This window comes from Geotrypetes seraphini, chromosome 5, assembly GCF_902459505.1.
Source record: "Geotrypetes seraphini chromosome 5, aGeoSer1.1, whole genome shotgun sequence".
NCBI classification, from domain to species: domain Eukaryota; kingdom Metazoa; phylum Chordata; class Amphibia; order Gymnophiona; family Dermophiidae; genus Geotrypetes; species Geotrypetes seraphini.
In genome coordinates, this window is record NC_047088.1 from 269,167,574 (window position 1) to 269,192,086 (window position 24,513).

The window sequence follows — 24,513 nt, forward strand, 5'->3', positions numbered from 1 at the left end:
GCCACAGCTTCTAATTCACTCATCTTATTTCTGAGGCTCCTTGCATTCATGTACATACACTTGAGCTTGCAGCCTGTTCCCTTCTTATGCGTCTTTCCCTCTTGTGTCCCTTTCGGTCTGTCTTGTCTTGTCCATCTTCCTGCACGGTAACAATATCTTAATGGCTTACCTACTGAACTGACAAATTGATAGCACTTTAACATTCTCTTTTCATGTTCGCATCTTTTTATGTATTCTGGTCTTAATTATTTGTGAACCAAGTCGAGCTCTGTTAGGAGATGACCCGGTATATAAACCGAAGACTAGACTAGACTTATTCCTTATACCCTTCACAGATCACTCTCAACCACCGAGGGACCATAGGAGCAAGGAGAAAGAAATGGAGGCTACAGGAACCCAGCGGAGCTACCCAGTTTACTGCGTCGAATGTCATATGTATGACTACCTCCCCTCTGGGAGGCGGGCATACATATGCAGTCGATGTCAGAAACTGGATAGCCTGAAGAAGGAGATCGGGAGACTGCAGATTCGAGTACAGGAACTGGAAAGACTGTGCACCATAGAGGAGCAGTGCTGGGGAAATGAAGACATCACCAGGGAGAACCACATCACAGAGCAAGTCAGAAAGCTCGAGAAGTTCATCGAGGAGGCTTGCAGGATGGTGGAGGCACAGGACTCAATCCTCAGAGGAGTGGACAGTCACATAGCCGGAGGGAGAGACGACCGACTAGTGACATGTCTCCCCGGGGCAAGAACGAAGGACGTCATCAACAGAATTGAAAGGATCCTGGAAGGGTCCGAGACAGAGGAGACAGCTGTAGTAATCCATGTTGGAACCAACGACATCAGCAGAAGGGACTACAACAGGACTGCACTAACTGATCAGTTCAGGATCCTGGGGAGGAAACTGAAACTGAGGGCATGCAAGATAGCATTCTCGGAGATCCTGCCAGTACCGAGAGCGGACACACGGAGGCAGAGTGAACTACAAGCAATAAACGGTTGGCTCAGGAGATGGTGCGAGGAGGAGGGTTTCCTTTTTGTTCGGAACTGGACAACTTTCTTGGGAAAAAATAAACTCTACAGGAGAGATGGACTGCACCTGAGCACGACTGGGACGAGGATGCTGGCACGCAACGTCCAGAGCAGCATAGACTTGGCTTTAAACTAAGGAAGGGGGGAAAGCCGACAGTCAATCTGACACATCGGACAAATGTATCAAAAAAGGATACTGAGCAAAGGACATTGTAAAAGAGGACATGGGACTGAGTGGGAACTTTTGGAAAAAGGACCTAAGGAAACAATACAAGGGCCTAGGGCCAGGGACATTGAGCAAGGACATTGTAAAAAAGGGACCGGGGCTGAGTGGGAATTTTCGGGAAAAGGACCTAAGGACGCAATGCAGAGGACCAGGGCCAAGGATATTGAACAAGGGCACTGTAAAAGAGGGCTCAGGACTGAGTTGAAATTTTTTGAAAAAGGACCTAAGGATAGATCGCAGGAGTCTAGGGTACAAATGTCCTGGGTAAGCAGGACTAAAAGAGAACAACAGATCCCAGAAAGACAACCAATAATGGGGAAACAAGCTGAGGAGGAAATAGATACACCACACGAGGAGGATGACCGAGACGAGGCTTGGAGACTAGCAACTTACGAGGGGGACGCCAGGAGTGCCAAACCACGAGGAACACCAGCAAGAAAGGCGAACAACCGGGAGTTACATTGCTTGTACACTAACGCTAGGAGCCTAGGGGCTAAAATGGGAGAGCTGGAAGTATTAGCCTGCAAAAAGGGCCTAGACATAATCGGAGTCACAGAAACGTGGTGGACTGATGACAATAAATGGGATGTGGCCTTACCAGGGTTCAAACTCTACAGGAGAGATAGGTCACACAAAAAAGGTGGAGGAATAGCGCTATATATAAAAGATTCCATACCTTCAATCAGGATGGAAACAACAGTAAGGGCGGACGACTTGGAATCATTATGGGTTAAACTACCAGGAGGAGCAGGAACAGACATAAAATTGGGTCTGTACTATCGCCCACCTGGACAATCGGAAGAAATCGACCAGGACCTGGAGGCCGAACTGAGGCAGTTCTGCAAAAGCGGAAGTGTTGTGGTGATGGGGGACTTCAACTACCCGGGAATAGACTGGAGCATCGGGCACTCAAGCTGTACGAGAGAGACCAAATTCATGGAAGTCACGAGGGACTGTTTCATGGAACAGCTGGTCATGGAACCAACATGGGAAGATGCCACTCTTGACCTAATCTTCAACGGACTAGGAGGACCCGCTAAGGAGGTGGCAGTACTAGCCCCACTAGGAAACAGCGATCACAACACGATCCAGTACAGGCTAGAAATTGGACCATCAAAGGTGAAAAGAACCACAACGACAGCACTCAACTTCAAAAAAGGGAATTATGATGCCATGAGGAAAATGGTGGGAAAGAAACTCATCGATACCACAAGGAAGATAGACTCCGTAGAAAAGGCCTGGACCCTACTCAAGGGCATGGTGCACGAAGCACAGAACCTGTGCGTCCCCAAGTTCAGGAAAGGGTGCAAGAAAAATAGAACAAAAAACCCAGTGTGGATAACAAATGCAGTGAAAAAGGCCATAAGCGATAAGAAGGCATCATTCAAAAAATGGAAAAAGGACCAGACAGAAGACAACCAAAAGGAGCATAAAAGACACCAAAAGGAGTGTCACCGAGAGGTTAGGAAAGCAAAAAGAGAATATGAAGAAAGACTGGCAGGGGAAGCAACAAACTTCAAATCATTCTTCAGGTATGTCAAGGGGAAGCAACCAGCTAGGGAGGAAGTAGGACCCTTGGATGATGGAGACAGAAAGGGAGTGGTAAAAGAGGAAAAGGAGATAGCAGACAGGTTAAATGAGTTCTTCACGTCAGTTTTCACAATGGAGGACACAACCAACATTCCGGAACCCGAGGAGATCGGAAAAGGAGATCAGGATGAAAATCTGGTCCAACTAGAGGTGAGCAAGGTGGATGTCCTCAGGCAGATAGACAGGTTAAAGTGCGACAAATCGCCAGGTCCAGACGGCATTCACCCTAGGGTACTCAAGGAACTAAGGAACGAAATAGCTGAGCCACTTCAACAAATATGCAACCTATCCCTAAAAACTGGAGAGATCCCAGAGGACTGGAAAATAGCAAATGTCACGCCCATCTTCAAGAAAGGCTCAAGGGGAGACCCTGGAAACTACAGGCCGGTGAGCTTGACCTCGGCCCCTGGAAAGATGATGGAAGCGCTGATTAAAGACAGCATTTGGGAACACATCGAAAACAATGGGCAACTAAAGGTCGAGCCAACATGGCTTCTGCAAGGGCAGATCTTGCCTCACGAACTTATTATACTTCTTTGAGGGGGTGAACAGCCAGGTGGATAGAGGGGAATCCATAGACATCATTTACCTTGACTTCCAAAAAGCCTTTAACAAGGTACCACATGAAAGACTGCTAAGGAAGCTATGGAACCACGGGGTGCAAGGGGAGGTCCACCGATGGATCAAAAACTGGCTGGCGGACAGGAAACAGAGGGTTGGAGTAAAGGGCCATTACTCAGATTGGCAAAGGGTCACGAGCGGAGTTCCACAGGGGTCAGTGCTGGGACCGCTCCTGTTCAATATATTTATTAACGACCTGGAGGCGGGAACAAAATGTGAGGTTATTAAATTTGCAGATGACACTAAATTATACTGCAGGGTCATAACCATGGAGGACTGCGAAGACCTCCAAAAAGATCTGACAACACTGGAAGAATGGGCCAAAAAGTGGCAAATGAGCTTCAACATAGGGAAATGCAAGGTCATGCATATTGGGAAAAAGAACCCGATGTTCACTTACAAGATGGGGGGATCACCGCTAGGGGTGAGCAACCTTGAAAGAGACCTGGGAGTGATGGTGGACGCAACATTGAAGGCGTCGGCGCAGTGCGCCGCAGCCTCAAGGAAAGCGAACAAAATGTTGGGTATCATTAAGAAAGGTATCACAACCAGGACGAAGGAAGTCATCCTGCCACTGTATCGTGCAATGGTGCGCCCGCACCTGGAGTACTGTGTCCAGTACTGGTCGCCGTACCTCAAGAAAGACATGGCGGTACTTGAGAGAGTCCAGAGAAGAGCAACTAAGCTAATAAAAGGTATGGGGGACCTCTCATATACTGACAGACTGAAAAAGCTGGGGCTTTTCTCCCTGGAAAAGCGACGACTCAGGGGAGACATGATAGAAACCTTCAAGATCATGAAGGGCATAGAAAAAGTGGATAGGGACAGATTTTTCAAACTAAGGGGAACTACAGGTACAAGGGGGCACTAGGAGAAATTGAAAGGGGAAAGGTTTAGAACAAACGCCAGGAAGTTCTTTTTCACCCAGAGGGTGGTGGATACATGGAACGCGCTGCCGGAGGATGTGATAGGCAGAAGTACGCTACAGGGCTTCAAAGAAGGTCTGGACAGGTACCTGGAGGACAAAGGGATTGAGGGGTACAGATAGGAGTAGAGGTAAGGTTATAGGGACAGGATTAGAGGTAAATTACAAAATTAGTCAGAGACCACTGTTCAGGCAGTGGCCTGATGGGCCGCCGCGGGAGTGGACCGCTGGGCAGGATGGACCTCTGGTCTGCCCCAGCGGAGGCAACTTTTTATGTTCTTATGTTCTTATATCCCCTCTAAGTCTCCTCTTCTCCAGAGAAAAGAGCCCCAGTTTTTTCAATCTTTCAGCGTATGAAAGGTTTTCCATATCTTTTATCAAACGTGTCGCTCTCTTCTGAACCCTCTCGAGTATCGCCATATCTTTCTTTAGGTACGGTGACCAATATTGGGCGCAGTACTCTAGATGTGGGCGCACCATCGTCCGATATAACGGCAGGATAACTTTCGTTCTGGTTGTAATACCCTTTTTGATTATATCTAGCATTCTATTTGCTTTCTTAGCAGCCGCTGCGCACTGTGCCGACGGCTTCATTGTCTTGTCCACATTTTAAATAAACTTGGAAACTTTCTCCCGAAAGTGGTCTCTAGTTTCCACATCAACCAGGAGGTCAGACTACCTATGTTTATTGTCTTCGGTTCATAGAAACATAGAAACATTGAAATAGATGGCAGATAAGGGCCACGGCCCATCTAGTCTGCCCACCCTAATGACCCTCCCCTACCTTTGCCTAGTGAATAGAACCCACGTGTCGATCCCATTTGGCCTTAAAATCAGGCACGCTGCTGGCCTCAATCACCTGCAGTGGAAGACTATTCCAACGATCAACCACCCTTTCAGTGAAAAATAATTTCCTGGTGTCACCTCGTAGTTTCCCGCCTCTGATTTTCCTCGGATGCCCTCTTGTTGCCGTGGGTCCCTTGAAAAAGAAGATATCTTCTTCCGCTTCGATGCGGCCCGTGAGATACTTGAACGTCTCGATCATGTCCCCCCCTCTCTCTGCACTCCTCGAGCGAGTATAGCTGCAGTTTGTCTAACCGTTCTTCGTATGGGAGATCTTTGAGTCCCGAGACCATCCGGGTGGCCATTCTCTGAACCAACTCCAATCTCAGCACATCTTTGCGATAATGTGGCCTCCAGAATTGCACACAGTATTCCAGGTGGGGCCTCACCATGGATCTATACAATGGCATAGTGACTTACGGCTTACGGCTGATGAAACCCCTGCGTATGCAACCTAGGATCTGTCTTGCCTTGGATGAGGCCTGCTCTACCTGACCTGCAGCCTTCATGTCCTCACTGACGATCACCCACAAGTCTCGTTCTGCTACCGTTCTTGTTAGGATCTCACCATTAAGGGTATACGTCTTGTATGGATTATGGTTGCCTAGGTGCATGACTGCATTTTTTGGCATTGAAGCTAAGTTGCCAGGTCCTTGACCAGCGTTCCAGTAGGAGTAGGTCATGCATCATGTTGTCGGGCATTGAATCTTCGTCCGTTGTGCATTTGCCCACTACATTACTTAGTTTGGCGTCATCGGTGAATAATGTTATTTTACCTCGAAGCCCTTCTGCCAAGTCTCTTATAAAGATGTTGAATAGGTTCGGGTCCAAGACCGAGCCCTGTGGCACTCCACTGATCACCTCCGTCATTTCTGAGGGGGTGCCATTCACCACTACCCTTTGAAGCCTACCACCAAGCCAGTTCCTAACCCATTTCGTCAATGTGTCACCTAATCCTATAGAACTCGTCTTGCTCAGCAACCTGCGGTGTGGTACGCTATCGAATGCTTTGCTAAAGTCCAGGTACACGATGTCCAGGGACTCCCCAACATCCAGCTTCCCCGTTACCCAGTCAAAGAAGCTGTTCAGGTTGGATTGGCATGATCTCCCCTTAGTAAATCCATGTTGACGGGGGTCCCGTAGATTTTCCTCATCCAGGATCTTATCCAATTGGTGTTTGATTAGAGTTTCCATTAGTTTGCTCACTATTGATGTTAGACTCACTGGTCTGTAGTTTGCTGTCTCCATCTTTGAGCCTTTCTTGTGGAGTGGAATGACGTTAGCCGTCCTCCAGTCCAACGGGACGCTGCCTGTACTAAGGGAGAGGTTGAAGAGCGCTGACAGTGGCTCTGCCAAGACATCACTCAACTCCCTAAGCACCCTGGGGTGTAGGTTGTCAGGCCCCATTGCCTTGTTAATCTTGAGTTTTGACAGCTCATCGTAGACTCTGCTGGGCGTAAACTCGAAGTTACTAAACGGGTCAACTGAGTCAGCCCTTGTCTGTAGCTGAGGGCCAAGCCCTGGCGCTTCACGGGTGAAGACTGAACTGAAGTATTCATTTAATAGTTGGGCTTTTTCGGAATCCTTTTCCACATAGTCTCCGTCTGGTTTCCTAAGACGTACAATCCCGCCTGAGTTTTTACTTCTGTCACTGATATACCTGAAGAAGGATTTATCTCTCTTCTGGATGTTCTTTGCCAGAGACTCCTCCATGTGGAATTTAGCCTCCCTGACTGCTGTTTTGACTGCTTTTGACTTGGTCAGGTAGTCTGCTCTAGAGTCCTGTTTCCCCGATTGTTTGTAAGAGATGAATGCTTTTTTCTTCTCCTTGATGAGGTCTGAGATCTCCGCAGTGAACCATTGCAGCTTGTTGTTTCTTCGCCGTTTACTTACTAATTTAACATAGTGGTTTGTCGCTTCTTGTATGGTGGCTTTCAAAGTCGACCACATTTCTTCCACGCTATCGGTTTTTGCTTGGCTTTGAAGCGCCTGGTGAACAAAGGAACCCATGTCTTGGAAGTTTGTGTCCTTGAATTTGAGGACCTTTGTCAGCGTGTTAGATTTAGTGAAACCTTTCCTAAGATTGAACCATACCATGTTGAGGTCACTGGAGGCCAATGTGTCGCCCACCGAGACCTCTGTGACACTTTCTCCGTTGGTAAGTAATAGGTCCAGTATTGCCTGATCCCTTGTTGGGTCCAACACCAGTTGCTTCAGACCAGCTCCCTTCATAGAGTTTAATAGTCTCCCAGTGGCGTACCTAGGGTATGTGGCACCCGGGGCCCATCATTTTTTGACACCCCCCCATGTAAAAAAATATTTTTTGTAATGACCATGAAACGGAATAAATGGTCAGAATAGAAACAGGCAGTGAAAATTTTCTTATATTCCAAACATAACATAACATAAATTATGTCTGAATTGTCATGACATCAGAAGTACATATGGAGTAGTTGCAGGTGATGCTTGGGACAGTTCTGATTGTGTTAGTTCGGTTTTATGTGTTTTTTGAATAGAAGGGTTTTTATTTCTTTTTGAAGGTTTTGCAGTCTGTGGTCGATGTCAATTGGTTGTAGAGTTGGGGGTCGAGTGTTGCAGCTCGAATGGCTAGGAGGTTATCGAACAGTTTTTTTCTTTTGACGTTTTTGGTTGGAGGGTGTGTGAATAGTGCGTGAGTTCTCCTATGTCTGTTTGAAGTGGATTGAATTATTTAGCTGAAGAAATTAGTTACCCCCTCATCCCACACACATTAATTCTCTTCCATTTTTGTTCCCATTATAAAAAACACTGATAAGTTCCCAGAAAAAAAATACATTAAAATAAGAAGTGAAAACAAAGGCCCCTACAGATGAGAACATAACATAAGAATAGCCTAACTGGGTCAGACCAGTAGTCCATCATGCCCAGTAGCCCATTCTCATGGTAGCCAATCCAGGACACTAATACCTGGTCAAAACCCAAAGAGTAGCAACATTCCATGCTACCGATCCAGGGCAAGCAGATGCTTCCCCCATGTCTTAATAACAGATTATGGACTTTTCCTCCAGGAATTTGTCCAAATCTTTCTTAAAACCAGCTACACTATCTGCTTTTACCATACTTCTGGCCACTTCATTTTTAAGTTTAGATCTTTCCTTTCAAACAGAGACCTTGCTAGATGTCAAATACAGCACAAGGTAACTTCACATGGACTTAGCTGTGCAGGAAATGTGAATCTCCTCATACACCCACCATATAGTGCAAAAATGTGCAAAGGTCTGTTTTTTTCTTTCGATCACTACATAGCCTAATGCCACACAAGCAGCGCTGTTACAAACATATTCTGTAGGTCAATGCTAAGGATAACAAAGTTTCCTTCCTTGGACCAGAAGGAGATACTGCTAAACCACTGGAAGAGATCCCAAAACAACACCCAAAGACCCACTCAGTGTGTGAACCAGTTGAGTGGAGTGGACTAACTGGGGGGTGGAAATGGGCCCGGAGTTTGCTCAGCAGAATTTCCCAGACCACCTCTTCCTCTCAACACATTGACACGCTGCCACCACCACCACTAGGAACACCTCACTGGGTAGGCCAGCTATGCTATAAACTTTATAAAACACATTATTATATTTTCTTATAAAGCACATATTTTAACTGAACTCTCTGACATCCTCAGCCTTTCCATTCACAAAAATAGAAGGAAGAAAAGTTCCCATTTCCTGCTGTCTCATGTCCCCGGCCTATACAATATTTTTTTTCTGCAGACCCTTCAAAAGTCTGACCAAATCCTCGTTTCACTTGCATTATAAAGTACTGAGGATGCCATCTCTCCCCAATCCCAGGTCCTAAAGTCTAAGACAGTAGCGCAAACTAATGCTGCCAGATTCAGGAAAAAAAATTTTGATTCGATTCAGCCTATTGAATTGGTTTTTCAATTCGATTTTCCTGCCCAGTTGGGTGATTTTTTTCAAAACTCCTGGTGGATTTTTCACCCCCTTTGGCTTCTCCTAATCACACTGGCGCTGTGGTGTAAATAAAATAAAGAAACAAAAAGGACTTTTCCTCTCTCTGTTAAATCCTAGCTCACGTTTGCAGTCCAACACCAGCTCTGGCAGGATACACATTTCAAATCTGACATATTATAATCACAAAACAGAAAATAAAATTAATTTTTCTACCTTTTGTTGTCTGGTTATATTTCAAATCTTGTTGGTCCAAGGCTCTGGTTTTCTTCTGATAACTTGCTTGCCAGGGTCTCCTTCTTTCTGCATGCTAACCATCCATCTGCCAACTCTGTCCTCCCTTTCAATTTCCCTTCCCTCCCCAGGAAGTCTTTTATCTTTCTTTTTTTTCATCTCCCTCCACAGATCCACCTTTTCTTAACTACCCTTTCATCCGGCATCTCTCCCTCCTTCCCCACCACCCCAGAGTCCACCATCTCTCCCTTTCTTTTCCCAATTACCCTCCTATCCAGTATCTCTATCCCTCCTCCACACCATCCCTTGTGTCCAATTTCTCTCCCTTTCTGTTCCTTCCCTCCCTAAATCCCATGGTCCATCATCTCTCTCCCTCTCCTCTATTTTCAGACCCATTATTTCTTTCTCCCCCCCCCAAAGTTTGGCATATGCACGTCTCTTTGAACACCCCCTTCCCTCCGTGTACTTCTAAACCAGGGTCCCCCCCAAAGGCCTGTCCCCCTTTAAAGGTCTGCCTGTCCCCCCTTGAAGGCCTGCACCCCCCTTGAAGGCCTGTCCCACCCCCTTGTAGGCCTGTCCCCCCCTTGAAGGCCTGTCCCCCCCTTGTAGGCCTGTCCCCCCCTTGAAGGCCTGCCTGCCTGTCCCCCCCTTGAAGGCCTGTCCCCCCCCTTGAAGGCCTGTCCCACCTGAAGGCCTGCACCCCCTTCAAGGCCTGTCCCCCCCTGAAGGCCTGTCACACCCCCTTGTAGGCCTGTCTCCCCCTTGTAGGCCTGCCTGCCTGTCCCCCCCTTGAAGGCCTGTCCCCCCCTTGAAGGCCTGCACCCCCTTGAAGGTCTGCACACCCTCCCGAAGGCCTGTCCCCCCCTCTTGAAGGCCTGCCTCCCCCTTTGAAAGCCTGCCTGCCCGCCCACCCGCTCCACCCCGAAGGATTGCTCGCCCCCCTGGCCTCCCCGCACCACCTATGAAGCAGCACTACCTATGCTCCCGGCCTTGCCGTTCAGTTCCCCCCCCACCACCCCCGAAGGACCGCTCGCCCCACTGACCTTCCTGCACCACCTATGAAGCAGCCGCAGCAGGATCGCGACGTCAGCGATCCCTGCGCTGCTTAGGCGCTGCTTCCTGCGCCGCGGTCCCGCCCCTCCTCTGACGTCAGAGGAGGGGCGGAACTGCAGTGCAGGAAGCAGCGCCCAAGCAGCTCAGGGATCGCTGACGTCGCGATCCTGCTGCGGGCTGCTTCACAGGTGGTGCAGGAAGGTCAGTGGGGCGAGCGGTCCTTCGGGGGGGGAACTCGGGGGTGGGGGGGGACTGAATGGCAAGGCCGGGAGCACCCCCTCAGGGCTGGCACCCGGGGCGGACCGCCCCTCCCGCTACCCCCTTGGTACGCCACTGTAGCCTCCTGTTGCTGCCGGAAAAGGAGGTTAGTGTATCCCAATCCACATCAGGCATGTTGAAGTCACCTAACAATACCGTGTCCCCACGCAAGGTGATATTTTCTATATCCCCGATTATTTCCATATCTAGGTCATCCTGTTGTCTTGGGGGTCTGTAAATTACGCCAAGATACAAGCATTTGTCCTTACAAGCATGAGAGCATGACCGAGTATTGCAGTCACTAGATGTGTGCAGGCTCTTGTTGCGGTACTTGGAGATCATGAATGCGTTTCGAGTTTCTGACCACCTGTTTGTCTTGGTGGGCCCTGCCTATAAGGTAGGCCTGCTTCGAAAGCCACCATTTCAAGATTAATCCGTATGGCTATTTTGTCTGCCTACATCACAGCTGGAAAGAAGCCCTTTATTTCTGTGATGGCTCATTCTACTAGAGGTGTTTCCTCTAGAGAGTTGCGCGGGGACAGAAATCCCACCCGTCCCCGCCAAAGTCCCACCCGTCCCCACCCGTCCCCGTGAGGAATGCCACCCGTCCCCGTGAGGAATCCCTCCGTCCCCACCCGTCCCCGCGAGGAATCCCCGCCGTCCCCGTGAGGAATCCCCTCCATCCCCGCCCGTTCCTATAAACTTCAGAAATAGTTATTTCATTTAATTATGCTACTGAATTAAAGGCTCTGGTAGAAACCCATTTACAAATAAGCAAAAAGACTTTATTAATTTGGAAATATTAATTGGAAAGAATACATACTTTGTAAACAGGTTTCTACCAGAGCCTCTAATGTTTATAAATTTTTATCAACACAACTAATATACTACTTTATCCTGAAGAAAAAAAAAAAAAGAAATAGAATTATTTTCCTACCTTTGTTGCCTGGTTTCTGCTTTCCTCATGTTCTCATTCAATTCCTTCCATCCACTGTCTCTCTTCCTTCTGCGTCTTCCATTTGCTCTGTTACTGTGCCTCTCCCTATCTCCCCCCTTTCAAATTGGTCTGGCACCCATCTTCTTCCCTCTGCACCCCCCATAGTCTGGCATATTTGTCTTCTTCCCTGCCAGCGTCTTCTCCCCACTCTCTCTTCCCCATTTCCTTTCAGCGTCCTTCTCCCCCCAACTTCCCCATGTCCTGTCAGCGTCCTTCTCCCCCTCTGTCTTCCACATATGCTTTCAGTGTCCTTCACCCCCTCTGTCTTCCCCATGTCCTTTCAGCGTCCTTCTCCCCCCTCTGTCTTCCACAAGTGCTTTCAGTGTCCTCCCATCCCCCCCGTCTTCCCCATGGCCTTTCAGCATCCTTCTCCACCCCTTTGTCTTCCCCATGTGCTTTCAGCGTCCTTCTCCCCCCCGTCTTCCCCATGTCCTGTCAGCGTCCTTCTCCACTCCTTTGTCTTCCCCATGTGCTTTCAGCGTACTTCTCCCCCCCTTTCTTCCCATGTCCTGTCAGCATCCTTCTACCCCCTCTGTCTTCCACAAGTGCTTTCAGTGTCCTTCCCCCCGTCTTCCCCATGGCCTTTCAGCGTCCTTCTCCACCCCTTTGTCTTCCCCAGTGCTTTCAGCGTCCTTCTCCCCCCTCCTTCTCTCCCGCTCTGGGTGCAGTACAGCCGGCCAGGTCCCCTTACTTTTGTGGCGCTTCCCCGACCGACCGACCGATAACAGCCCCAGTCCGACAAACCTCCCTGCACTGTAGCCGCGAATCTAAATTACCTTAGATTCGCGGCTACAGGGCAGGGAGGTTTGTCGGACCGGGGCTGTTATCGGTCGGTCGGTCAGTCGGGGAAGCACCACAAAAGTAAGGGGACCTGGCCGGTTGTGCTGCACCCGGGGCGGACCGCCCCCCTCCCTTGGTAGCCACTCGAGCCACGAGGCTACTCTCCTTCTCCTTACCTGCCCTGCCTGCAGCACAGAGCCGAACGGAAGTCTTCCCGACGTCACGTCGGGAAGACTTCCGTTCGGCTCTGTGCTGCAAGCAGAGCAGGTAGGGAGAAGAAGAGCCGCGCGACTGAGTACATCCAGCCCCGCAGGATCCCCGCGACCCTCGGAGGCGTCCCCACGGGATCCCCGCAACCCTAGGGGGTGTCCCCATGGGATCCCCGTGACCCGAAGGGGGGAACCCACGGGATGCCCGCCGGTCCCGCGGGATTCCCGTCATCCCCGCGGGATTCCCGTCGTCCCCGTTCCCGTGCAGCTCTCTAGTTTCCTCTTGGGCAGATTCATTGGCGATCTCTTTGGAGGAGATTTGCAGGGCTACTGTGTGGTTCTCCTTGCATGCTTTTACCAAGTTTTACAGGATCAATATGGCGGCCAAGCAGGATGCTGCTTTTGGTTCCTTTGTTTTGGCAGCAGGCTCATTAGTCCCACTCTGACTGTACGGGACTGCTCTGTTATGTCCCACTTGTTCAGGAATAGAGCAGGATTGTACAAGAATGAGAGATTAGGTTCTTACCTTTGCTAATCTTCTTTCTTGTAAATCCACATTCTGTTCTTGAAACTCGCCTTGTGAGTTGCTGATTTGCCGATTGTCTGCCTTGATAAGTACTGGTAAGCTGGACTTATGGTTTCTTGACCAGCCTTTCTAAGACTACCATCCGGATATGTTAAGCACTTTGCTTTGGGGGTCACTAGCTTGGGTGCCCTCCTCTGTTAGTGCAGACTGGGTCTCTTTATAGTACAGTTTCTTTCAGGCTTATACTGTTTAATAACCTGTTTCAATTGTTTATGATTGTTATGTCTTTTCATATTATGAGCAGATTAGATTTATTTGTCGGGAAGTGTCCCTATACCCCTCCCTTTTGTCTATGTCATCTACAGGAGTCCTTCTTATGCACAAACTGGATTCCTGAGGGTAGTCCTGAGGTAAGAGGGGAGGGTCTGAAAAAATTATGTAAATGAGGCTTCCTACAAGCAGTGTCATGACATGGGATGCATAACCCACTTGTCCAGGAATAGAGCACGGATTTACAAGAAAGATTAGCAAAGATAAGAATCTAATCTTTTGTTCTGGCCATCAGCCGACAAAGTTTGGGGATCCTCATTAGCTGAAGTATTTATATTTTGAGTTTGGAGTTGGGTAGAGCCAAGAAAAATTTGTGCTCATCCAAGAATGACTGTCTGGCTATGTCACTGTGTCAAGGTATGTGTGTTGGCATTCCTGTGGATAAATACAGTATATTATGTGGAAGGGCATTTTCAATATGATATCTAAATCTGAGTTTAGATGTTTTGCAGAAAAGTCCAAAAATCCAGTAGGGAAAATGACCATTTTCCAAAATATTTTTAGTTTTAAAAATGTCCATTTTCTAGATGTGTCTATCTTTTTGAACCATTAAAAAAAAAAAATGTCCAAATGAAAAACACACAAAACCAGCCATTGGGACTAGATGGGGTCAGCATTCTTAGCAGACTGGCCACACAGACATCCTGACAAATTATATCTGCCCTAATCCCACCCAAAGCATATTTCCAACATTCCCCCTTGAGATTTAGATACACTGTAGACAAACAGTGTACAAAACTGTCTAAAAAATGTGTTTTGAAAATGGCAATTTTTAGCAAACAAAATGTCCAAATGCCACTTTTTGGACATTTTTCTCATTTGAAAATGAGCCCCATGGTGACTTATGGGATTGATTTATTTGGGGGGAGAGGAAAGAATAGCCAGTATATGGAACCTGTACAGGTTACATCCTCTCAACATGGGGACTTTTTTGGCTTCACCTCTTCTTTTGTGGTTTCAGTGGACATCAACAGGGAAGACAGAAGCTTCTGTTTACCAACAAGCAGAGGATGGAAAGACAGAACTCTCCCTCATGCACTTTGCCATCACTAACCCTCAGTGGCAGCCTCCACGGGAGAGTACTGTACTCATCAGTCTGCTGAAGGAGAAGGTGCAACGGGACAGTGGCAGTGCTCTTGCCCTGCACATTCTGCTGCCAGAGAATCAGTCAGAAGATGAGGTAAGTTTCATAAGGTGTGGGAAATGAGACTGATAATACACATCAGAATGTCTAAAGTATTGTAATGGAACTGGAACTGAACTTTTGATCCATGTTGTGCAGGGACAGAAATCAAACCTGTCCCCGCTGGAAATCCAATTTGTCTCCATAAGTAATCTCTTTGGTCCCTGCCCATCCCCATAAACTTCAGAAGTACGGTAGTTATTTAATTATGCTACTGAGTTAAAGGCTGTAGTAAAGGCCCACTTACAAATAAGCAAAGACACTTTATTAATTGAGAAGAATACCTACTTTGTAAACGGGTCTCTGCCAGAGCCTCTAATATAAATATTAAATATAAATACTCTAGCTGAGGTCTTCCTCTGAAGGTGGCTGGGGGTCCCTTTTACAAAACTTGGCAGGCAGCAGCAGCAGCAGCATCCCTGAGTTACAGATTTTGGCACCTTAGTGGTTCAGGGATGCTGCTACTGACTGCTGCTCTTGGTGGAGGTCCTCAGGTGGTGGTGCTTGGGGATCCTTACCAGCCACAGCAAGTGTCAGCAAGTACTTTAATACTGGAGAAATAAATGCATTTCCTTGTCTGCTATATAGATTTCAACATATTTCAGTCAATAAATTCCTTACTAGTCCTAATCTTCCATCCATACAGTCTTTTTTTGATAAAATTAATATCTGGTCATTCGAGAATCATTTGGTCTTAAAGCTGCAGAAATTCGTAGCTCTGTGGGTCACAGGAACTTGTTCTTCCCCTCTATGGTACCTTTACTCTGGTCTATAGTACCAATTAAGTTAGTGGATACTATGAAGTACCTAAGGGGCTGTCCCAACACTGCCTTTACCTTCCGGACACAAATTGCTTCTCTTACTAAATCTTGTTTCTTCTCTCTCCGTTTGATTCAGTCAATTTAATGGTATATAGACACTTCTTTATGCTCTTGTTTCCTCCAAACTTGACTCCAATATTGTTTTCACTGGACTTCCAGCAATGGCTCTCAAAAAAACTTCAATTGTTCAGAACATAGGTTGCTTACTCATTTATTTATTTATTTAGATTTTTATCCTGTCCTCCCAGTAGCTCAGAGCGGCCTACAAGCAAACATTCACAGTGGAGTACATTTGGACAATACAAAGACTATACAGTAGTTTAAGTAAACTAAACTAAACCTCGGAGCTCCGCCTTAAAAGGGGCGGAGCCAACGGCGCGCGGCCGTTCGGCGCGCGGCTTTACGAAGGGCCTTGAGAAGGGCCAGGGCACTACACCAAGGTCAGCACACAACCAGAGGCAGAGAGTGAGTGTGGGTGTGAGGTGAGCACACAACCAGAGGCAGAGAGTGAGTGTGGGTGAGAGGTCACAGCAGCAGCAGGCAGAGGGAGAGAGGACACAGCAGCAGCAGGCGGAGAGTGAGAGTGGGAGAGGGGACACAGCAGCATCAGGCAGAGGGAGAGAGGACACAGCAGCAGCAGGCGGAGGGAGAGCGAGGGAGTGAGGACACCAACAGATCAGAGGAGACCAGAGTGGTGAGAGCCAGAGGAGAGAGCAGAGAGGAGAGAGCAGAACAGGCAGACGAGAGAGCGGAGAGCAAATAGACGGACCAAAGGAGCAGAGCAGAGAGCTGAGGGAGACCGGAGAGCGGAGCGGATAAGATGGAAATGGAGGCAGCCGGAATACACCAGAGCTTTCCAGTATACTGCATGGGGTGCCATATGTACGACTACCTCCCCTCGGGAAGGCGGGAGTACATATGCGGTCGATGCCGGGAGCTGGAAGGCCTGAAGTATGAGGTCGCGAGATTGCAGGCCAGGGTTCAGGACCTGGAGGGGCTGCACGCTTCAGAGGAGCCATGCCAGGCGTCTGAGGATCCAGACAGAAACAACTCCATTGAAGATCAGGTGAGGGACCTTGAGAGATTCATCGAGGAGAGCTATAGGAGGGTCGAGGAGCAGAACCAGCAGCAACTCAGACAGGTGTCATCAGACGAGAGCCAGGACCCACCGGAGGATGGACCTAGTGGAGAGGCCAGTGGAGAGGCCAGGAGGGCAGAGGAGGCCAAGGACCCCGAGGGAGGAGCGCCCAGTTTCACCATGGACACGGACCTGAGGCAGAGGAGGCTCTTAAGGAAGGGAAAGACTGCAATTGTTGTGGGAGACTCGATCCTGAGAGAGGTGGACTGTCACGTAGCTGGAGGTCGAGAGGACCGGCTGGTGACATGTCTCCCTGGGGCCAGGACAAAGGACATTGCCGACAGAATCGAGAGGATCTTGGACGGAGCCGAAACGGAGGAGACAGCAGTAATTGTCCACGTCGGAACAAATGATGTGAGCTGGAGGAATTTCAGCATGCTTGCGCTAACAGACCAGTTCAGGGTCCTGAGAAGGAAGCTGAAACGGAGGTCACAGAGGATAGCATTCTCGGAGATCCTGCCGGTCCCGAGGGCAGATGCAAGGAGGCAGGCCGAGCTCCAGGAGGTGAATGCGTGGCTGAGGAGGTGGTGCAAGGAGGAGGGCTTCCACTTTGTGAGGAACTGGTCGTCCTTCTGGGGAAAGAGCAAGCTCTACAGGCGGGATGGCCTGCACCTGAGCACGGCGGGAACAAGAATACTAGCAGCCAACGTAAAGAAGGAGATCGAGAGGGCTTTAAACTACAGAGAGGGGGAAAGCCGACAGCTGACCTGAGGACGCTTCGGACAGCAGTATCAAGAAAAGATGCTGAATGGGCTGACTGCAGGGAGGAGGACGGGGGTCCGATGGAACTCGCGATCAGACAGCGAGGGAAACACCAGGTAACAGCAACTTGCTGGGAGAAGTCTAAGGGGAAGGGGAAAACAGGGGATTCAGGAGGACAAGATGGCACCAGGGTGCAAACAGAAGGCAATAAGGCGGAGCCACAGGGCAAAGGGGAGACACAAGGCAAGGGGGAACAAACCAAGGCCCAGGGGATGATAGCACAGGAGGGGGCTGGTACTCCCCGAGGAAAAGCGGGGAGGTGGGGTGGAGGGGACATGGGGAGGAAGAGAGTTGCGAGGGTAAAGGCGGAGGGCACAGCAGAGGCACTGGGAGCGGGAAAACGGCCCGAGACCCAAGGGAAGGCGGCCCAGGTAAAGGCAGAGGTGGAGGACAAACACTGGGACCTACAGTGCTTATACGCAAATGCAAGAAGCCTTATGGCTAAGATGGGTGAACTGGAAGTCATGGCCAAGGGGGAGGACCTGGATATAATAGGAATTACAGAAACCTGGTGGACAGAGGAAAATCAATGGGATGTGGCGCTGCCAGGGTACAAGCTCTACAGGAGGGACAGGACCCACAAGAAGGGGGGAGGCATAGCGCTGTATATAAAGGACTATATCTACTCGATTGGGATCGATACGGCAACAAAGGCAGAGGAGTTAGAATCGCTATGGGTCAAATTGCCGGGAAAGAAGAGTGCAGACATAAAGCTGGGGCTGTATTATCGCCCGCCTGGTGCGTCAGAAACAATAGGACAAGACTTGGAAGCAGAACTGAGACAGGAATGCAGGACTGGAAGTGTAACAGTGATGGGGGACTTCAACTACCCGGGGATAGACTGGAGTACGGGACACTCCAACTCCACGAGGGAAGCAGGATTCGTAGAAGCTGTGAGGGACTGCTTCATGGAGCAACTAGTCAAGGAACCGACGCGAGGGGATGCTACTCTTGACCTCATCCTTAACGGATTAGGGGGGCCTGCAAGAGGGGTAGAAGTGGGAGGAACACTAGGCAACAGTGATCACAACGTGATCAGATTCACATTAGAAAGGGGGTCACCCATAGTGGGGAGGACCGCAACGACTGCGCTCAACTTCAGGAAAGGGAACTATGTTGCTATGAGGAAAATGGTGGGGAGGAAGCTCAGGAACGGCTTTAGGATGGAGACTGTAGGGAGCGCCTGGACCCTTCTCAGGGACACACTGCAGGAAGCGCAAAAACTGTACATCCCCAGTTTCAGGAAAGGCCGCAAGAACAAGCGGTCAAAAGACCCGGTTTGGATGACACATGAAGTAAAGAAGGTAATCAGTGACAAGAAAGTGTCCTTCCGGAAATGGAAAAGGGATCCAACGGAGGAAAATCACCAGGAGCACAGGAAATGCCAAAAGGAATGCCACCAAGAGATTAGAAAAGCAAAAGGGAAATACGAGGAGGGGCTGGCCAGGGAGGCGAAAAACTTCAAGGCATTCTTCAGTTACGTAAAGGGGAAGCAACCAGTGAGAGAGGAGGTGGGGCCATTGGACGATGGGGATAGGAAGGGAGTGATTAAGGAGAATAAAGAGGTAGCTGAGAGGTTGAACACGTTCTTCTCGTCGGTCTTCACGAGCGAGGACACGTCCAATATACCGGACTCAGAGGAGCTCATGAGTGGGGAGCAGGCCAAAAGATTGGGGCATATAGAGGTAAGTCGGGAGGATGTCCTCAAGCAGATTGACAGACTGAAAAGCGGCAAATCACCGGGACCGGACGGGATCCACCCAAGGGTTCTAAAGGAACTAAGTCAGGAAATAGCGAGCGCAATCCAGCATGTTTGCAACCTATCCTTGAAAACTGGAGAGGTACCAGAGGACTGGAAACTGGCGAATGTCACACCTATCTTTAAGAAGGGATCGAGAGGTGACCCCGGGAACTACAGGCCGGTGAGCCTGACTTCAGTTATAGGGAAGATGGTGGAAGCAATGATCAAGGACAGCATTTGCGAGCACATCGAGAAAAATGGCCTACTGCGGACAAGCCAGCACGGATTCTGTAAGGGAAGGTCGTGCCTGACAAACCTTCTGTACTTCTTTGAGGGAATAAGCAGTCAGGTGGACAAAGGGGAACCCATAGACATCATTTACCTCGATTTTCAAAAGGCCTTTGACAAGGTGCCACATGAAAGGCTGCTTAGGAAGCTGTGGAACCACGGGGTGGGCGGGGATGTACACAGATGGATCAAGCACTGGCTGTCAGGTAGACTACAGAGGGTCGGAGTAAAGGGCCAATATTCTGACTGGCGGGGAGTCACGAGCAGTGTGCCGCAGGGATCGGTGCTGGGGCTGCTACTCTTCAACATATTTATCAATGACCTGGAAACGGAGGCAAAGTGTGAGGTTATAAAATTTGCAGACGATACCAAGCTCTGCGCCAGAGTTAGGACCAGGGAGGAGTGTGAGGAACTGCAAAGGGACCTCGATAAGCTGGAGGACTGGGCAAACAAATGGCAAATGCGCTTTAACGTAGATAAATGCAAGGTCATGCACATAGGGAAAAAGAACCCGTTGTTTGAGTATAAAATGGGGGGGGAGATTGCTGGAAGACACCGGACTTGAGAGAGACTTGGGTGTGCTAGTGGATCCATCCATGAAACCATCCGCACAGTGTGCAGCAGCCTCGAAGAAAGCCAACAGGATGCTGGGCATCATCAAGAGGGGCATATCAACCAGGACGCGGGAAGTCATCATGCAGCTGTATTGAGCGATGGTGCGCCCACATCTGGAATACTGCGTTCAATATTGGTCGCCGCACCTCAAGAAGGACATGGCAGTTCTTGAGAGAGTCCAAAGGAGGGCAACGAAACTGGTAAGAGGGCTGGAAAACTGCCCATATGCTGAGAGGCTGGATAAACTGGGGCTCTTCTCTCTGGAAAAGAGGAGGCTCAGGGGGGGATATGATAGAGACCTTCAAAATACTTAGGGGCATAGAGAGGGTGGACAGGGACAGGTTCTTCAGACTAAAAGGGACGACAGGTACGAGGGGGCACTCAGAGAAACTGAAGGGAGATAGGTTCAAATCAAATGCAAGGAAGTTTTTCTTCACCCAAAGGGTCGTGGACAAATGGAATGCGCTCCCGGAGGAAGTGATCCGGCAGAGTACAGTACAGGGATTCAAACAGGGATTGGACAGATTCCTGAGGGAAAAGGGGATCGTGGGGTACTGAGGGAGGTGCTGGGGTGTTGCATAAGTATAGACAGCTCACCAGGTCGTGCAGGTGCAAGGCCGGAGGGTTAGGACATTGATGGGAAGATAGGACTTCGATGAGAAACCTAGGGGGCAAGGGGGCCCGTTCTGGTGATTAAGGCAGTTCATGACCTGTTGGGCCGCCGCGGGGGCGGACTGCTGGGCGGGATGGACCTCTGGTCTGACCCGGCAGAGGCACTGCTTATGTTCTTATGTTCTTAAGTTTGTATAGCGCATCATCTCCATAAAGATAGAGCTCGGCACGGTTTATAAGTAATTCAATAAATGAGGGAAGGACATAAGAAATTAGAGGTTAGCAAGAGGATAGCTAGCTTTACATTTTCAATAGATAGCGTTACGTTTTGGAGAAAAGCCAGGTTTTCAGATGCTTTCGGAATAATTGGAATGAGCCGAGGTTCCGCAGCGGGGCAGGGAGGTTATTCCAAAACTCAGTGAATTGGAAGAAAAGGGATTTCCCTAATTTACCTGCATACATGACGCCTTTTAACGAGGGGAAAGATAGTTTGAGTATGTGGGCGGATCTGGTAGTGTCAGATCTCGAAGAATTCCAGGATAGTGGGATTAGGGGAGGAAGAATGCCATGTAGGATCTTGAAAATTAGGCAGGTACATTTAAGTACAAGGACTATATGGCAGTTTACAGGTTAAGAATGGCCTTTATAGCAATTTAAGTAGATGTTTAGAATGGAGAAGAGAGGGTAGAGGGGAGGGGGGATTTAAGGAGGGTGAGGTGTAGACTGCGGTTGAATTTTAGTTGAAGAGGAGAGTCCTTACTGCTTTCCAGAAGGTCATCAATGAATTCTGTAATCTGATTTGCGGGGGGAGTTGGTTCCAGAGTTGGGGGATGTAGTGGCTGTAGGAGCGTTTGCAGGCGGTTTCTGACAGGAGGAAATTTCCTGTGGGAGTGCATGGGCGTTTCTCCATTTCTGAGTGGAGGGGGCGGGTGGGGGTGTACTGGGTTAGCTTGGATTCTATGTAGGCAAGGGTGGTGGCATAAATTCTTTTATGCGCTATTACCAGGACCTTGAATGCGCAGCATTGGTTAATTGGAAGCCAGTGTTCATCACGGAGGGCTGGGGAGATGGAATCGTGGTAGTTGAGGCTGTGTAGGAGGCGGATTGCTGCATTTTGTACCCGCTGGAGGCACTTGAGATCTTTTTTGGCTACTCCATTAAATAGGGAGTTACAGTAATCCATCCTGGAGAGGACATAGACGTAGAGGAGTTGGTCTAGGTCAGGTGTGGAGATGTAGGGTTTGATCCTTCTCAGTTGGCAGAGGTAGTAGGAGGTAGAGACTACTTGAGATATGTGGGTGGACAGGGACATGTGACCGTCTAATGTTACTCCTAGGCTGCGTACTTGATCTGCTGCAGTTAGTAAGGTGGAGTCCCATGATAGTGTTGGGCATGTATATTTGGTACTTATTTTCCTGAGCCATAAAAGTTTGGTCTTGGAGGCGTTCAGCTGTAGTTTGTTGTTTGTCATCCAGGTTTTCATGTCAGAGAGGCAGTGTTGGAGGTTGGCAATTTGGGATGATTGTTTTTTACCTAGTGGGAGGAGCAGCTGGATGTCATTGGTGTAGGAGTGGATTTTAACTTTGTACTTCTGGGCTATATCAATGACAGGTCTAATGTAGAAGTTAAATAGGAGGGGGGATAGAAGGGCGCCTTGGGGAATGCCATATTTGATAGTCTTGGGGTTAGATTTGTGCGTCCCTAATAGGACTGTTTGGGTTCTTTGGTGAAGGAAGGAGGTGAACCACTGGAGGGCAGAGTCCTTGATTCCAAGGTCATAGAGTCTAGATAAGAGGAGATGGTGGTCGACAGTGTCAAAGGCAGCGCTGAGGTCAAGTAGGACTAGTAGGGCTTCGCTGCCTTTGTCGAGTATCGACCAGCTGTCATCAATGATATCCAGGAGTACTGACTCTGTCCTGTGGCCTGTTCGGAAGCTGGATTGTGCAGGGGACAGGGCAGCTTGTTCTTCAATGAAAGGGTGTAATCGGCGGAGCACTATTTGTTCTTAGAGTTTGGAGACAAATGGGAGGTTGGAGACTGGGCGGTAGTTGCCGGGTTCGTTAGGGTCGAGGGTGGGTTTTTTGAGAGTGAGTTTGATAATAGCCGGCTTCCAGCTGAGAGATACTGTCCCTGGGGAGAGGGAGGAGTTAATGATGGGGAGGATAGATTCTGCATGGCATCTTCTGTGGAGAGTAGGAGGCTGGATGGGCAGGGGTCGAGGATGGTGCTGGTTCTCTCAGGGTTTTGAGAACCTCAGCATGGGTGGCCATATGAAGTTGGGGGAGAGTGGTAGAGGATGGGGTACTTGGGTTAGGCTGGGGGTATGCTGGTGGGGGGTTGGTGTTGGTGTCAAGATTATTGCGGATGGTTTGTACCTTGGACTGAAAGAAGTCCAAGAGAGTCTCATTATCAAGTTCTGTTGGGTTGTTGTGGCTTTTTCCTTGGGCATTGGTGAAGAGTTGGTTTGTGAGGGCAAACAGTTGTTTGGATCTAGCTGGGGCTATCTGTAGGATGTGAGAGTAATAGGCTTTCTTCGCTTCTAGGATGGCAGCTTTGTAGGTGACAGATGTGTATTCCCAGTGAGCTTTGATTTCTGAATTTGGGTGTTTGATCCAGTTTCTTTCTGCTTTTCTCAGTGATCTTTTTATGGATCCGAGGTCACTGGTATACCAGGGAGCAGGTGTTTTGTTAGTGGTTATTCATGTTGTTTTTGTCTGAGCGAGGCAGTTATAGAGGGATTGGATGTTGGAGTGCCACGTGGAGGCTGCTAGGTCGATGGAATGGGGATGTTGGGTGCAAGTTTTGTTTAGATTGTGAATGCCTGTGGCCATGACTGAAGGGTTGAGTGAATTAGGGAGTTGGCACTGGTGGGTGGGATAGGGTATTTCTGCGGTACTGGGGTAGTTTTGCGTGGGAGTTGGAATTCAATGAGGTGGTGGTCTGACCATGGGACAGGTGTAATGGTGCAGATTGTTTGTTGAGGCTCTGCAGTCGGGTCTCTAAGGGTGAAGATTAAGTCTAAAATTTTGCCTGCTGAATGAGTAGGGGTGGTTACAGCTTAGTGAAATCCCACGTTGGTGAGGGAGGAGAGGAAGCTGTCACTTTGTCCTGAGGTGTTGGGGTAGTCTGGGAAGTTGAAGTCTCTTTTCGTCTGTATTCACAAACGAAGACACATCCAACATATTGGAACCTGAGCAATTCTTCAATGGAAATCAAGCAGAAAAATTAACATCCATGGAAGTGAGCCTTGAAGATGTACGTAGGCAGATAGAAAAACTAAAAACTGACAAATCCCCGGGTCCGAACGGAATCCATCCAAGGGTTCTGAAGGAATTAAAGGAGGAGACAGTGGAACTATTGCAGCAAATTTGCAATCTATCCCTGAAAACAGGCATGATCCCGGAGGATTGGAAGATAGCCAATGTTACACCCATCTTTAAAAAGGGATCAAGAGGTGACCCAGGAAACTACAGACCAGAGAGTCTGACCTCGGTTCCAGGGAAAATGGCGGAAGCACTGATAAAAGAAAACATCGATGAACATTTTGAAAGAAACGAACTTCTGATAACCAGCCAACATGGTTTCTGCAAGGGGAGATCATGCCTAACGAACTTATTGCACTTCTTCGAAGGAATTAACAAATGGATGGACAAAGGAGATCCCATAGACATCATATATCTAGATTTCCAAAAAGCCTTTGACAAGGTACCCCATGAACGCCTACTCCGGAAACTGAAGAACCATGGGGTGGAAGGAGATGTATATAGATGGATCAAAAACTG

At 48.8% G+C, this 24,513-nt stretch overlaps 1 protein-coding gene across 8 annotated transcripts in view; it reads left to right on the forward strand.

Annotated features, from left to right (window-relative positions):
- Positions 1-24,513, forward strand: part of ATG9A (autophagy related 9A) — a 383,311-nt gene that overhangs the window by 242,379 nt on the left and 116,419 nt on the right. For all 8 annotated transcript variants that reach the window (XM_033944872.1, XM_033944873.1, XM_033944874.1 and 5 more), the window contains one exon: positions 14,533-14,751. In XM_033944872.1, the coding sequence (XP_033800763.1) occupies positions 14,533-14,751 (219 nt within the window). The remainder of the gene's footprint in view (positions 1-14,532; positions 14,752-24,513) is intronic.